The sequence below is a fragment of the Alosa sapidissima genome, chromosome 1 (assembly GCF_018492685.1).
Source record: "Alosa sapidissima isolate fAloSap1 chromosome 1, fAloSap1.pri, whole genome shotgun sequence".
NCBI classification, from domain to species: Eukaryota; Metazoa; Chordata; class Actinopteri; order Clupeiformes; family Clupeidae; genus Alosa; species Alosa sapidissima.
Window position 1 is genome coordinate 12,324,500 of NC_055957.1, and position 15,794 is coordinate 12,340,293.

At 43.5% G+C, this 15,794-nt stretch overlaps 1 protein-coding gene across 1 annotated transcript in view; it reads left to right on the forward strand.

Annotated features, from left to right (window-relative positions):
- Positions 1–15,794, forward strand: part of agap3 (ArfGAP with GTPase domain, ankyrin repeat and PH domain 3) — a 130,237-nt gene that overhangs the window by 64,470 nt on the left and 49,973 nt on the right. The window contains 7 exon segments of the mRNA XM_042076974.1: positions 2,528–2,613; positions 3,776–3,917; positions 4,409–4,543; positions 6,808–6,913; positions 6,915–6,930; positions 7,531–7,686; positions 13,703–13,786. Of these exon segments, the coding sequence (XP_041932908.1) occupies positions 2,528–2,613; positions 3,776–3,917; positions 4,409–4,543; positions 6,808–6,913; positions 6,915–6,930; positions 7,531–7,686; positions 13,703–13,786 (725 nt within the window).

Below are 15,794 nucleotides of genomic sequence, written 5' to 3' on the forward strand. Positions count from 1 at the left end.
TTTTTTTTATCTGAGAACTGATGGTGTTTTAAATGACAGGAAAATTAGGTCAGGCAGTGCATTTGATGCTGTGTTACTCACTCAAACTGACATGATTGGGCGAGCCACACAGTACAGACAGGCTAAAATGGCTGATGATGAGTCAGGTAGAGAAATTTGGATGTTTGTATATGACTACCCATGACATCTGCTTTGAAGATACTTTCTGTGGCAGAAATGGGTTTGCCAGCATTAGGCCAATTGATTGTTGTGCTGTTTTGTCTTCATTTGACTCAGACGATAACTCTGCAATGTAAGAAAGTGGGGTAGTGAATTGTAAATGGCCTCATTAAAGTACAAATAGATATGGACTTCCCTATATAGTGTTTATTTCATGATTGTTCAACAACTGGCTTTCATAAGCCATGAACCATCTTGAGTACTTCATTGAATAATGGTGTCATTTCTCATCATGGAGCCATTTGTTCAGTTCGGAGAAGGAGAGGTTGGGCCAATCTGGTTGAACAAAGTGCCTGGAGTGCCAACTGATGGGCTGTCAAAGGTGTGTTTGAAGCAAGGGCAGTGCTTTTTGTTTGAGAATTCAGACACGCCCTATTAAAGTGGTGCGCTGCTGGAAACCTGGGTCATGCTGCCTTAATGAAGCAATAATAATGATGGTTTTAATGTTAGAAACATTAATGTTAGACAACTGTGAGTTTTCATTGTGTCATGTGATGTTCATATGAGGTATTAATTTGTGTAGGCTTAGAAGTTGATTATAATTATGAAGCACTTCACATATCTAATGTATTTGACAGTAATTGTACCATTTAAGTGTATATACTGACTACAGAAATAGTGTTCTTTGATTAGTAATTTTTTAGGCAATTATTGGCAGAGTGTTGCAGTAACCAGTCCCACATATGGGCAACACGGTTAATTTTCATAGACCCTCATACTGTAGGTTCTGTTTGATGTCTCTTCATAACTCAGCCTTCATCTTAGTTGCTTTATTAATGCACTCTCTTTGTTGCCAGATTACGCAGCTCCATCAGTGAAATCCTCCAGACATGAGAATACCATCAAAAGCTGCCGTTTCCTTTCACCACATACAGAATTAAGTCGAGGCAGATGTCTTTCATTTTTCTTGCCATTCGTAGAGATGAGAGAGTGCTGCTGTCTGAAATTGATCTCCCCTCCGATGCCCATGTCCCATGTCTGTCCCCGTTCAGATGTGTTAAAAAAAAATCTATTTAATTTGAGCTGTCCTCAATGGGCTGTGGGTTTCATCAGGCTGTGCTTTTGGAGCCTGTGGCCAAGGAAGTGGAGACAAAGATGGGGGAAGAGGCTGGAGGCCAGCACACTTTTCTTGAACGCAGACACGAACAAAGGGATGAGATTTTCTCTCTTTCTCTGTCTTTCTCTCTCTCTCTCTCTCTCTCTCTCTGTCTCTCTCTCTCTCTCTGTCTTTTTTCTGCAGTTTTTACTCTTCATTCTGTTTGGGATTACTATGTAGCTTATCACTTCATTGCATTGCGGTGGGAGATGTTTTGTTCGTCTCTGTGGTGGAGGCTAATGAGCTGCACACCAGTGCTAAGCGAGCTCTTTGGCGACACATCACTCACAATGGGATTACAAAAAAAAAAGAATCCTGATTCAGATAAAACTCAGAGAAATTGTGGTTCTTCTGTGATCGGGGACTTAACACCCAATGCTGTGAGCACTGATGGTCTCCTTTATATCTTTCCAGGATATATTTGGGTATATATCTTTGGCGATTGTCACTGCTGAGCGCATTCCTCCCACCACGCACATGTCTTTGGCTGATGCCCTGCTGCGAGTGGGTGACTAGTGGGAAGTCAGAATATTAGGCCCAGAGGATGGGTGCCCAGCTGGACAAAAAGCACGAGCCACCCATCAAAATGACGCAGAGCTTGTTGCGTATTTTTACAACCCATTTCTGCCTTGCTTTTATTCTTTCTACTGACAAGTGATTCCACAGGTCACCCCGTCCATGCTTGGACTACTATGTGGTGTGATTTGAGTCATGGCCTCTTAAGGATACTAAATTTAAATAGCGTCTGCCATCCGCCCAGCTTCATTAGGGGCCAGTGGTCACTAGAGAAGGGGTTGCCTCAGTTACCGACTGTTGTCATGGTGTTATGAATGCTTTGTGCCTGAGTGCTGTTACTGCTGCTAGGGTCACTAGGAGAGGATTGTTCGGCAAAAAGGTTTGGAATAGATGGAGTGTGATGGATTTGAAGAAAAGGCTCCTCGTTAAATTCATTAAATGAGCTGGTTCTCTCAGGCCAGCTCACACCTCAGCAGCAGGGAGGAGGCATTGACGCCTCAGCCATCTTGAAAATGCTTTCCTTTTGCTAACCCATTTAATCCAGATGCCTTGATGGATATTCTAAAGATCTTTTGACGTTCAGATCTTACTGAGAATATGTCTCTCTGCTCCTCTTTGTCATTATTCCCCTCACTCTTTTACTCCTCTCCTCCTTCTCCTCCTCTTCTCATCTCCCTCTCTTTCTGTTTCTCTCAGGGGGCCGATTTAAAAAGGAGATCGTTGTGGATGGACAAAGCTACCTGCTTCTGATCAGAGATGAAGGAGGACCTCCAGAGCTACAGGTAGACTTCTTTTTTTTTTTATCTCTCTCTAGTTCAGTCATTTTTCAAAGTCATTTTTGAACTATTGGTACCTCACCGAGAGTTCAACAAAAACACTGATTCTCCCAATTAAATATTAAATTGATTTTGAAAAAGCTCAGATAACAGCCTTATAAGTCTAGCCATGTTGGTACTAGTCATTAACAAGGTCATTATCAAGGTGTAGTGGGGATAGGCATGCTGCAGTCCTTGTGTACATGTTTGTCTGCATGTGTGCGTGCATGCGTGCCGAAGGTGGAAAGGAGAGCCTGTGTGTGCCATCTGTATAGCTGGTCTTCACGAGGAGTAGCAGTCTAATGAAAGTGGCACATTTAGCTGCACCAGTGCAGCATGCATCATGTGGGGCGTGGGCTGTCTGTACACTGGCCTGCACCCCCAGTGGAAGTTAATGGGGAGCTGTATGTGCCTTTGGTGGCCCTGGTAATTAGGCTCCTTAATGAAGGGGCTCCATTACATATCTCCCCCGCAGGTGGCTCAGGGAAAACGCTGGGGCTTGAATTCTCATCATCACAACTCCACAAACTTGACTAGTGTGTGTGTGTGTCTCTCTCTCTCTCTCTCTCTCTCTGTCTGTATGTGTGTGTCCGTGTGTGTGTTAAAAAAGTAGAAGTCAGATTAGTACTCCTAAATTGTGACAGGCATCTGCTGTGAGTTGTCGGCATCAGTTAAGGCCTGTGGGTTTGCTCCAATGTCTCTAGGAGTGAGTAGGCACCGCAGTGTAATAAACTCACTTGATCGATGGCACTGTTCATTCAGATCCTTTCTGTAGGAATGCATTGGAATTAAGCACAGTGCTGGTGCTGCAGCTACACTGCCCTCCACTGGTGGTCAATGGAAATACCTTTGTTTTCACATAATTTTAACGGGCTGCTGATTACTGATTTGCATGGAAGCAAGGACAAATGTGGGTTTTCTGAGGGAAGCAGGTCTGCATATCTGTGTTTAATATAAATCATGAACAGTGTTATATTATTATTGTTATTATTTGCATTCTTAGTGGATCAGGTTTGCACATATCGTGAAGCAGTGTTTTATATCAGAAGTGGCTCTACTTCAGTGTAAATTACACAGAGCATTTACCATGTGATGATGTGGTGATGTTCCGTCTGCCTGTCTTGGACAGTTTGCTGCCTGGGTGGATGCTGTGGTATTTGTCTTCAGCCTTGAGGACGAGATCAGTTTCCAGACAGTCTACAACTACTTCCTGCGTCTGTCTAGCTACAGGAATACAAATGAGGTGCCCATGGTGTTGGTCGGTACGCAAGGTAAGACATGCAAACACACACCCCACATGACAACATGTCAACAAAGCTCACTACAGAATATATAACTGATGTTTCAATTGAGTTCATTGATACAAAACTGTAAAATGTAGATATTCCACAGTGTGTACCATGCATTATTTCTACCAACGTTGTAATAAATTAGCAATTAATGTAATGACATCTTAGAATAAGTATTTTCTCTATTTAAATAATTAGCTACTGTATATCCAATGTCTCTCTCTCTCTCTCTCTCTCTCTCTCTCTCTCTCTCTCTCTCTCTCTCTCTCTCTCTATCTATATATATATATATATATATATATATATATATATATATATATATATATATATATATATATATATATATATATGAATTACAAGGCTGTTATTGACCTTTGAGTCCATGAGGAAGATCAACTTATTGAGTCATTCATATCTGCTTGTTCCTATGGTCTATGCCAATGTCACATAAGCTGCTATTCTGTCTCCTCAAGATGCCATCAGCGCCACCAACCCCAGGGTCATTGATGATGCTCGTGCCCGGAAGCTCTCCAACGACCTGAAGCGTTCCACATACTACGAGACCTGCTCCACTTACGGCCTCAACGTGGAGCGAGTCTTCCAGGACGGTGAGCGCACAAACGGCCTTGGCCCATGGAAGGCCATCTCAGCAATTGTATCTCGCCATGCTTTCAGGAGAACCTTGGTGGTGACGTAATTCCATTCACTCCATCTCCTCTAGAATGGACCATTGAGCACTACACGGCATAAGGATGTTGCTTCTTCTTGCCCCATTTTAATTCATATTTGCTTGTTCACATAGAAAGCCCATGCAAGGTCACTTTAGAAAACCCCAAGGCCTCTTCCTTTTAGTTTTTTATTAAAGACCATCTTGTCTCTTCTCAGAGCTGCTTGGGTGTAGGGGTTGGTAGTGTGACGAAGGGGGGTGGGGGGGGGGGGGTGCTCAGTGCCATTGTTTTGTGATGGCATCTGGAGTTTTCATCCGATTCACAGTAATTGCATCCTGAGGCAGCATTTAAATAATGCAGAGGTGCTGGCGCCTCATTCACTATCTCACACCAGCTCACGCTCTTCTAGCGAGTAGGGGCCGTCAACGCCTTTGCCTTTTGTTTCTGGGCCGTCAACGCCTTTGCCTTTTGTTTCTCGTTTTATCCCTCTCTGGCTCTTCCCATGTCTCTCTTTCTCTCGATATCCACAGCTTTTTTATTCTGTGGCTGTCAGTAGACCATCCTACTCCTATGAGCTCAATAGTCTTTGCAAGTCTCCTCTACTTTTTTTGCCATCTCATTGCTGCCATAAATGTCTGCATTGCTCCTCCTCTTCTTGCCCTTTGTCTGTCTCCGTCAATCTCTCTTTATCTCTCTCTCTTGATCGCTCTCCCTCTCTCCCTCTCTCTCTCTCTCTCTCTCTCTCTCTCTCTCTCTGTCCTCTTTTCCTCCTTTTTGTCACTCAGCTCACTCATGTTTCAGCTGTCACTTCAGCCCACCCAAAGCCTGGTGAAGGGGCTGTGGAGGCTAACGACTGCTCTCTCTGTCTGCATGACAAATCAGCCACTCGGACTGCTTAGTCATGCTGTGCTCTCTACTCTACCTCATGCGATTTATTCTGCTGAATGCCATATCATTTCAAGTAGGGAAGTCAGCGAAGAGACGTGGCGAGTGTGGGAGTGTGTTTAAATGTCATTTCGAAGAGGTTGGAGAGAAAAAAAATGTACCATGCTATTGCAATACAGTGTTTCTGGCTCTATTTTATTGATTCAGTGCCTTCTATTGCAATATGTATTTCTATTTTGTTTTATTGTGGTGCATGTGCCCACACTGATCACATGGTCCCTGAAGTCCATTAGATGACCTCGCTCTTCTCCTGTGCCACAGTGGACATTGGAAACGAAGTTAGAGTTGAGATCAATTTACTGCACAGACTCTCTGTGTGTGAAATGTAATATAATATATGAGAAAAACTTGCCATATTGTAAAATGTGAGAGACCGTAATAATATCATCTCATCCAAATATTGTGATCATATCATATTATAGCTTTTGTGGCAATTCCCATACCTTGGAATTAGGGTTAGTTGGTTTGTGCTGAATCACTGAGCTGTGGGGTTCTGCATAAATTGGTACTTTCATAAGCCCAGTATCCAGAGCCGGACAGTAACGGAGTACATTTACTTGAGTACAGTACTTGAGTACAATTTTGAGGGATCTGTACTTTACTCGAGTATTATTTTTGGGGAGTACTCATGACTTTACTCAAGTACATTTGAGAGGCAAATATTGTACTCTTTACTCCACTACATTTCTATCCATAACTGTGAGTACCCGATACTTCTTCTACAAAAAAAGGAAAAAAATAAAAATCTCGGAAACCCTCAATTTGTTGTTTCCCCTCTCAAACGACAAAATAGTATTTTTTTTTTGTACGTGTTTTAAACGCATGTATTAGAAATACTGCCCATATCTGGCAACATGGTAAAAAGATGAAAATGACTTGATTTTACTTTCAATTCCTTTTACATTCTCCAAGGTATTAACATTAACATTTTTCATAACTTCATGTAGGACGTTTCTGTAATAACATAAATGTAAGCACTGTGGCAGTGGTGATGCAATATTTAGAAAATGTAGGCTACTCTTGTACTCTTGATACTCAAGTACTTCAGTACTTTTACTTAAGTAGACATCTGACTGTTGTACTTGTACTTGAGTAAAATTTAGCAAAGGGTATCTGTACTTTTACTCAAGTAATGAAGCTGTGTACTCTGTCCGCCTCTGCCAGTATCATCATGAGACAAGGCATGAGTTAAGTCCAAATGCGTGTGCATATGTGTGTGTGTAACAGCTGTGCGGTGTCTTTCCTCCTCTGACTTGCAGTCGCCCAGAAGGTGGTGGCCCTGAGGAAAAAACAGCAGCTCTCCATTGGCCCATGCAAGTCCCTCCCTAATTCCCCCAGCCACTCATCTGTCCCCGCTGCGTCCATCTGTCCACATCAATCAGGTAAGCCCCCCCCCTTCACCCTTCACCCCCCCCCCTTCACCCTTCACCCCCCCCCCCCCTACACGCATACACACACACCAGGCAGGTCAGGGGGTTGTGTGTATTTTTTTTTTGTTGTTGTTTTTTTTTAGAAAATCCATATACATTAAATACTGTAAATGTTGCGTGCTTTGAATTTCTGTAAAGTAATGGTCAGTCTTGAGTGTTTTTGTGTAGTAATGCTTCGCTCATGTACTTAGAGCGGATCTTGTGCCTTGTGTGTTGCTGTTTATCTTGCAGTAACAGTAAATTCTCCCTTGCCTTCATTTTGAAAACACCATATGCTTTCTGCTTCATCCAACCCATCTCCAACTTTCTCTCTCTTGTTTTCTCTCGCTTGCTCGCTCTCTCTCCCTCCCTCCCTCTCTCTCTCTCTCTCTCTCTCTCTCTCTCTCTCTCTCTCTCTCTCTCTCTCTCTCTCTCTCTCTCTCTCTCTCTCTCTTTCTCTCTCTCGCTCTTGCTCTCGCTCACTCTCCCCCACATCTTCATCTCTCTCCACCTCTCCCTCTCCTGCTCTGTGTGTGTGTGTGTGTGTGTGTGTGTGTGTGCGCGTGTGTGCAGGCGGCTAACGGTGGGGGTGCCTTCAACGACTACTCGTCCTCAGTGCCCTCCACGCCTAGCATGGGCCAGCGGGAGATGCGGATCGAGACCATCGCCGCCTCCAACACGCCCACGCCCATCCGCAAGCAGTCCAAGCGCCGCTCCAACATCTTCACAGTAAGTATGCGACAGCTGATGCAGAGCAACACGCACTCGCACTACTAGAGGGCTTGGCCTAAGAGTTTTTTCTGGGAGGGGTGTGCGCTGGGGGAAGGGCCGCGAGCCCTGACTGATTGACCGCCACAGAACACCCCCCCCCCACCCCTCCTCCGCCCCAGACGCCCCTGCCACCGCGCCTTGTCTCGCCTCGCCCACGCCTTGCCACACTCCTGCGCCAACCAGCACCAGTCAGCCTCCGCTATCTGGGGGCGCTGCAGCCGAGCTCTTATGTCTTTAACCAAAGCCGCCCTCCTCCTCCTCCTCCTCCTCCTACGTCTCCTCTTCCTCCTTCTCTTCCTCTTCCTCTTCTCTTCTGTTCTCTCCTTTCCTTCCTCCTCAAGAGTTTCAAAATGTCCAGCTCCGTACTTCAGCCCCCCTTCCCATCTCTTTCCCTCGTAGACACACGCACGCACGCACGCACGCATGCACGCTGATGGAGTGTGGAAAACAAAACTAAATGGAACAAGTGAAAGGCAAGGGGATGAACATAAAAGGAACTCCCTGATGCGGAGGGGCTGCACTCTTCATGAATTTCAGTCCTATGTGTTGATCTTTTTTGTTTTGTTTTTTCGCTTCTTTTCTTATTGTTGTTTTTATTTTTGTTTCTAAAGCACATTTGACAGCGGTATGCCAAGGGGAAACTTTGATCCCTTCCATTTGATCCCGCTCGGGTGAGAACACCCATCGACCCCCCCCCCCCCCCCCCCCCCACCCCCCCTTCAAACTCCCACCCCTACTCGCACCAACAACCGCACACAGGCCCCTCCCCCCAACCCCCCTGTCCTGCGCTGCCTTATCCCACCAGCACATCACCCCCCCCTTCCCTGCTCTCTCTGCACCCTCTCCTCTCCACTCCATGCATCTGGAGCCTAGCCCTGGCACTAGCTGGTGTCTGCTATGGGACAGGCGTCGCATTGCATGCCCCCCCCCCCCCCCCCCCCCACATCTCCCTTCCTCCCTGCTCTTCCCCTCTACTGTTCTGGCGGCTCGGTACGGAGGCCGAGGCGGATCCGCTGCTCTCCTCTCTTCTCCACTCGTCCCTTTGCCTTGTGCTAGCCTCCCCTCTCCTCTCCTCTCCTCTCCTCTCCTCTCCTCTCCTCCTGTCCTGTCCTCTTCTTCTACCTCCTTCCCTGCCTGTAGGTGGTGAGTAGCCCCGTCCACCACCAACACCACCACCACCACCACCACCACCACCAGAGGCACGAGGCCGCCCAGGTGCCCATGCCGGTGCCCGTCCCCGTGCCTGTGCGAGTGATGGAGCCGCAGAAGCACGCCACCTACCCGGTGTGGGTGCCCGAGTGGCAGGCCGAGCGGGAGTTTCAGCTCATGACCTTCTGAGAGGACACAGCCGGGTCCAGAGGGCTGGGGGAGCACAGTGGTGCTCGGAGGGAGACAGGGAGTAGAGACGGAGGATAGGGAGGGAGGGAGACAGGGAGTAGAGACAGAGGATAGGGAGGGAGGGAGGGAGAGAGAGGAGAGGAGAGGAGAAGAGGTGGGTTGGGAAGGGGTGGGAGGGGCGGGGGGGTGGCCTTCAGGCCTCATCTGAGCACAAACGACACTTCAAGATTTAAGAACAAAATGAATGAATGAGTGAATGAGTGAATAATAAAATAACTTCATTTAAAATAATATTGTAATAAAATTGAGCATCGCCCTTGGTGGAAATTTAACAAAAAAGCAAAAGACTAAGCCCCACCTGCTTTGTTGTAGTTTTATTTATTTAAATTACTGTAGACATTTCGCCATTTTGAAAGAAAAAAAGTAATATGCAGAATTAAATAGTACCAATATGCTTCAGGCAGTCATTATGCCAGTTCCTCACTTGTATTTCTGTGAGAAATGTCAATACCCCATTTGTCTGATGCACCGCTTATGATGTGAACCATATATACCTGGGTATTTTTTATACTAGTCAGTTTGTTGTAAGAGTGGCCTTAATGTTCTTTAAGTTAATTTGGACACCACACAATGTTTTAGCACACATAGCTTATGACATAAAGCAAAGCAGCAGGAATTACATGCCAAATTACAATGCAAAGCTGACCAATAACTGTTGCTCCACGTGATTTATTTTCAACTTGCAGATCAAATGATCTATTTTATTTGATTACTGATTATTTGTTCCAAATCTACACATAGCACATAAAGCATATTTTGCATTCACTAAACAAATAGATCATGCAAAGCATGCATTGCTAACATGAGCAAGTAGGCGAGTATTACCCTGTAGATACCATTCAGTCTCTCTACACACTATTGAACATTTTGTATCCTCGTGTGTACTGTTGCTCACAAGCCCTGTCTATGTCTACAACAACCACTAGATGTCAGAGCAGGATAGGAAAAGAAAATACTAAAACAGTGCTTCCAAGGATACCGGATGGCCCTAGGCTCTCCCATTTGCCTATTTCTTCCCCTTGTCTCCAGAGCTATTCTTGTTTTTACTTGAGTCCCAGTACCCATAGATGTTCTCAATTTTGTTCCTTCTACCAGTCACACTTTACCTAGCCTCCATGGCAACACCCCCTCATGTCGCTTTTTTCCTTCTTTTGATATGAATCTCTGCCTCTTCATATGGAGGAGTGTTGGAGTCTTTTTAAGTCCATATCAAAAACAAAGTGAGTAGAAGAAAAGGAATATTAAGCTAAACTCTCTTGTTTTTGGTTAATATCCCTAGCCTGGAAAATCCAGACCCTGATAATTTAGAAAGATTAAGGGTCTGGCCACGAACAATGTAATGGCCCAACTCGAGGGGCCGCAACAAGCATGCATTTAAAAATCTCACTGCACGCAATTGGATAACACTAGACCATGTTTACTCTGAATGATTTCGGACTTCGACGCAATCGGATAACACTACGACCAATGTGTACTGTCCTCCAATGTTACAGCGCTGTCTTCATCAGTTTAGCTGGTTCCCCGGAATGTGGGGAAAAAGTAACGTGCATCATTGCTTATTGCCAGAGTGTCTCGCAGAGACAATTCCATTGTGCTCTCGCGAGAACTCTGGATTTCTAGGGTATAATATCCCCAGATTCGTTCCTCAACTTCATGTCAATCCTGCCCTCTTGCCTCCCATCAACAAGGGCTCTCCATCCCCTTCTGAGTAAAAGAGCCCCCTATTGGGAGGAGGCCACCAGTGTTGGGGAAGGAGGCTAATGCCTCTGCCTGTGGCACCACAAAAAGAGTTCAGAGTTAAGCATTAGTTGAGGGCGGAGGGGGTGTGTGTGTGTGTGTGTGATTGGACCCCACCCCTCCCCTCCCCCATGTGCATGTGCCCTGGTGAGGGTTTCACTAGGCAGCCATTTTGTTACCCTTTGACAGTAGGGAACACCAAACAGATACTGCAAAGGCATTTTGCTCAGTGGTCAACAAAGACTGTCCATGTTTGTTTGTTTTTATTGAGAATCGGCAGAAGCAAAGCCTTCAGTTGCACTTAAGGTAGCGTGTGAGCTCGAAGCTCCTGGACTATCACTCGAACCCTTGCACCCCAAACCCTAAATCCCACCACCACCCCTAGACCCCCATGCTGGCACCCTATTACCCTCCCCTCCCCTTGAACCCCCCCGCACCCCCACCCCACCCCTGCTCTCTCACTGTGCTAAACCACACCTTTACACCCCTGGGAACATTCTGACCATGAAAAGGACAGACCCAACATAAGACATTACATCACACTGCCTTTGCCATAAACAAGCACGAGGACTCTAGGACAACACATGCCAAGTTGCTCGCTGTCACTCATTGTTTTCTACTCTTTTCTTTTTTTCTTAAACTGACTTCAACTTTCTTTTTTGCCTTTTTCTGTGATGTCAGCTCAATTTCTGGCGGGAAGTTGAGCGTCTAAGTTAATGTAAGGTGACCTATGTAAAGAACACTTAATGACAAATGCAAGGCCAAAAAAATATAACCATGCTACGTCTGTGCATTGTCATAGTTTTATTGCCGCATTAATGCATAGTTTCCATCATTTACGACAGTTTCAAATTTGCATGGTGGTTGGCCAGAACTGACCATCAATGTGGATACACAAATCTGTCACAAGTGTCTGCTCCAACATTGAAGCTCAGTTCATGCTAACTTTTGCTTTAGTCATGCAACCATACCACTAACCAAGCTACTGCATAAGTAATACACTGGACATGTTTCTTTATTACTTTTTTAAAACATTTAAACTAAATTTTGTCAAACTTGTGCGTTCGTTTTAAACTATGGTTGATTTTTTTGGCCTTGTGGCATTTTATGGCAGGTTAAAAAGAAACAAACTTGAAAGGATAAAAAGCCAAGTCAGGATGTTTTATGAAGGCCTTCATAAAAATAGAATAGGGAAGTTGAAATTAAAGAAATTAAAGGAAGGGGTATGGCATTATTCATGATAAGTGTTTGCAATCATGGTTTGCACCGACCTGTAAGAATGTAGTGTCTATTTGTGGTTTCTTTATTTGTTTTGGTCATACTTTTTATTTTTAATAATTTATTTTTAGTTTATTTCCGTAAAGGTTTTGTGTCCAAGATTTATGAACTGTTTCAGAATCACTTTTATATCATTCAAAAAATTGACATAGACTGCTGTATATCTTGTATGGAATTTTAATTACATAATTGTATTCTATAGAAAGTATATTATATACCTATATGAAATATATAATACATGGCGCCTTTTATTGTCCTATCTTTCTTTTGTGGGAACTGCAATGTTTGGCTAAGCCTGTTGAATATTTCAAAAGTGAACATGTGACTTGAGTTGTATGGTGTCTGTATAGAAAAAAACAATAATAAAATGTTGAAAAATATATCAGAGCAAATTTACTTTTGAGCCCAGATCTCAATCCATGGGTGAGTGGCCATATTTCATCCTGTTCTGAGTGAGCCCATCCAGTCGTCTTGTATGGTTGGTGTGACTGTTGAGCGATGAGGTGGGTTGGGTGGGTGGATGTCGGGTGTCTGGTTGTATCTGTTGTGGGAAGGGGTGGGGGTGGTGTTGTGGGTTTTGTCTGTTCTGTCTGTGATAACCAATTTCACATGTTTGTTGTTTTCCTCTCTTTAATGGATGTTCTTTCTTGGGACAGCTTCTTGGTGACCGTGTGTTTCCAGCTACTGTGGACCTGCACTGCACTTTTCCATGTGTTGTATTTCTGGCTCAGTTATTTGATATGCTCCTGATGAACCATTGACCCTAACTTTTCTCTCATGTCTGCTTGGAAAGGTCCAGAATTCCTAACAATGTATTTGTTTGCAGGGGACTGTCTGACATGTCACATGGGTGTCCTGCAAAAAATGACCATACTAATAACCTTTGTGTTTGTTCTTCTCCTAACTCTAACTTGTATGCTTACCCTCCATGGAAATTGTCAAATGAGTATCAATGAGTTGCTAGATGTTAAAAGTCAGGGTACCTATACAAAATGGCCATTTTGAAGGGAGGTAAAAATAGTTGAAGTGGGACAGTCCCACAGTTGGTCAGGGTTGAGTCATGACTCTTGTCTATTTATTTGTTTGTTTGTTTGTTTGTTGTTGTTTGGGTATGTGTTGGGGACGTTTCCTTTCTGTTTTGTTCTACTTGTCTGTCCTGGTGTGTATTCTCTGTGCTCCCTGTTCTTGCTGCACGTCAGTGTGCTGCTTTGTGTGCTGTCGTTTGGCCTGTGTGTCCCTTTCTAAGCCTCTCAAGATCAACTTTTTAATTTAATTTTATTTCATTTATTTTGATTTTCTATTTAGTTATGTTTTTTTATGAGTTGTTTCACACATTGAATTTTTACTTCTCACCACAACATCCACTCTTGGCACCTATCTGGCTGCTTAACATCCACACACACACACACACACACACACACACACACACACACACACACACAAACACACACACACACTGCTCATATTGATCTTTTTCCTCTCCTCTACTTTTCCCTCCTTCTCCACACTGAGTGTCAGTAGAATGCTCTCATGACCGACTGACTGTCTTGTTTCCTTGCAGTCGCGGAAAGCCAGTGAGCAGTCAAAGAGCATTGACAGTAAAACTGACAGCATAGGCAGTGGAAGGGCCATACCCATCAAACAGGTGAGTGGTGCTGACACATCTCTTTGCATTACACAGGGTAAGTACACCCCCATACTGCTAAGTCATGTGATCTGACTAAATACCATTGTGCAGTAGTTGGAAGAGTTGTATAGTTTGATGACCAGTGGCATTTGCCTGCATGAGGTAACAGCGCACTGCATTGACACAGTCACTCCATTCTCATTTAGAACTTTGGAAAGGAGGCTGTCAGTCATTGTTCTTAGTGCATGCATTTCTAGTTTATTCATACATACTTATTATGTATGACTTGTGATATCACAATAACATGTGTGGTCACTGGTAGTGGTCATTTTCTCTAGGTCATTTTCTTCTAGAAGATGCATAAAGTGTGAGGTACATATTGACTGCATGTGACTGCATGTATAGCCCATAAAGTGCAGAGAAGCACAGGGATGTTGCAGTGCTCCTCTCGAACACCAGAGGCCAGTGTTGATCTGTGTTTTCAATTAAGACTAGCAATCAGATGTTAGGTGAGAGAGCGGTAAATTGTCTCGTGGGTAAGTTGACTCACTTGATTTCTCCAAGGGAGCACAATCCCGAACTGCAATCTACATCAAATCTGCAATCTATCTGCATTTTGTGAGACAACCGCATGACTCAACATCTTTCTTACCTTAGCACAGCTCTCATTTTTTTTGAGTATTTGCATGAACTATTTTATTATTAGAAGTGTTATTAGTATGTGATTCTATGCTCTTACTACAGTCCTAAGTTGAACTAGCCTTGTGATTTGGCTTTAATTACGGGTAATTGAAGTGAATCACAGTGACCATGCAGGGGACAAGCTGTCACATGTGTTGACTATTTAAAACCCTAGCAGATTTTCTCCCAACTGCTAGGGTACATCACTAGGGTCATTTCATTTGGTTTATTGCAAAATGGTTCAGCATTTGAACATCTTCCTATGTGGGCAAAGAAGAGAAGCAGCCGGTACAGACAGGAAAGAACAACTTTGGGAAAGAAAGAGGACAACAAACAATCAATTTAGCATTCCATCACATTAACCATGCAAACAATTCATGATCAGATGAGACTAGTAGTGTTTCCGGCTGGTCTGTGTTGAACAGATTTCAAACAGCCCACCAAAGGCCTCTGGGGTTCAGTGATACAGATACAGATACAGATACAGCAAAAGGCCCATACTACATAGACTACCTCAGGAGAGGCCGGAGGGAATTTATTTTTTACTAAAATTATTACTTGATGCTGGCAGACCAAACCTCTTCCAATGAGTCCTAGATGTAGACACAGTCATTATTTTCACTTTAAGGCTTTATTTGGCATATTGTTTTCTTAAAGGTGATTGATCACTTTTTATGTTCCAATATGGTGTTGAATTTAATTTAGGGTAAAAGATCAAATAAAGCCATGTACACAATGAATAATGTGTAAAGGAACACAAAATATTATATGTCAATACAATTAATATGAAATATGTGCTCAAGATTAGGTATTACATTTTGATGTTGTATCATTCGCAGTCATTGAGAGAAAAGCTAAAAATGCTGACAATATGCCCTGCTCTCACTTACTTCCAAATGCAAGATTGTCATGGTATGTTACAGCACATATCTGGTGCATTAATCTGTGTTCACATGATGAGATAAATTGTGGTCATTTTTCAAAGTGTGTATTCATGACACTGAGGCGTCCATTCACTACTGGCAATAACCCCTAGATGGCAGTATTTGATAATTATTGATTTAGTGAGCTAATTTCCTTGATCAGTTATTATAGTAATCACACATTGTTGAACATAATCATAGATTGTATTAGATTAACATGGTTAGATAAAGAACAGTTTTAGTAAGCCAAATGCATTGTCGTGAAATCAAAGTATTTTTAGAAAAGTATTGTTTAGAAAGTATTTTTGTTCAGTAAACATTTTACAGTCTTCTGCTTTTTACATATTTAAGGAGATTGCACATGCTTGCTAAATTTCAACAGAGTACAACAACATTGATAACTCAATTTTTAAATGTATATT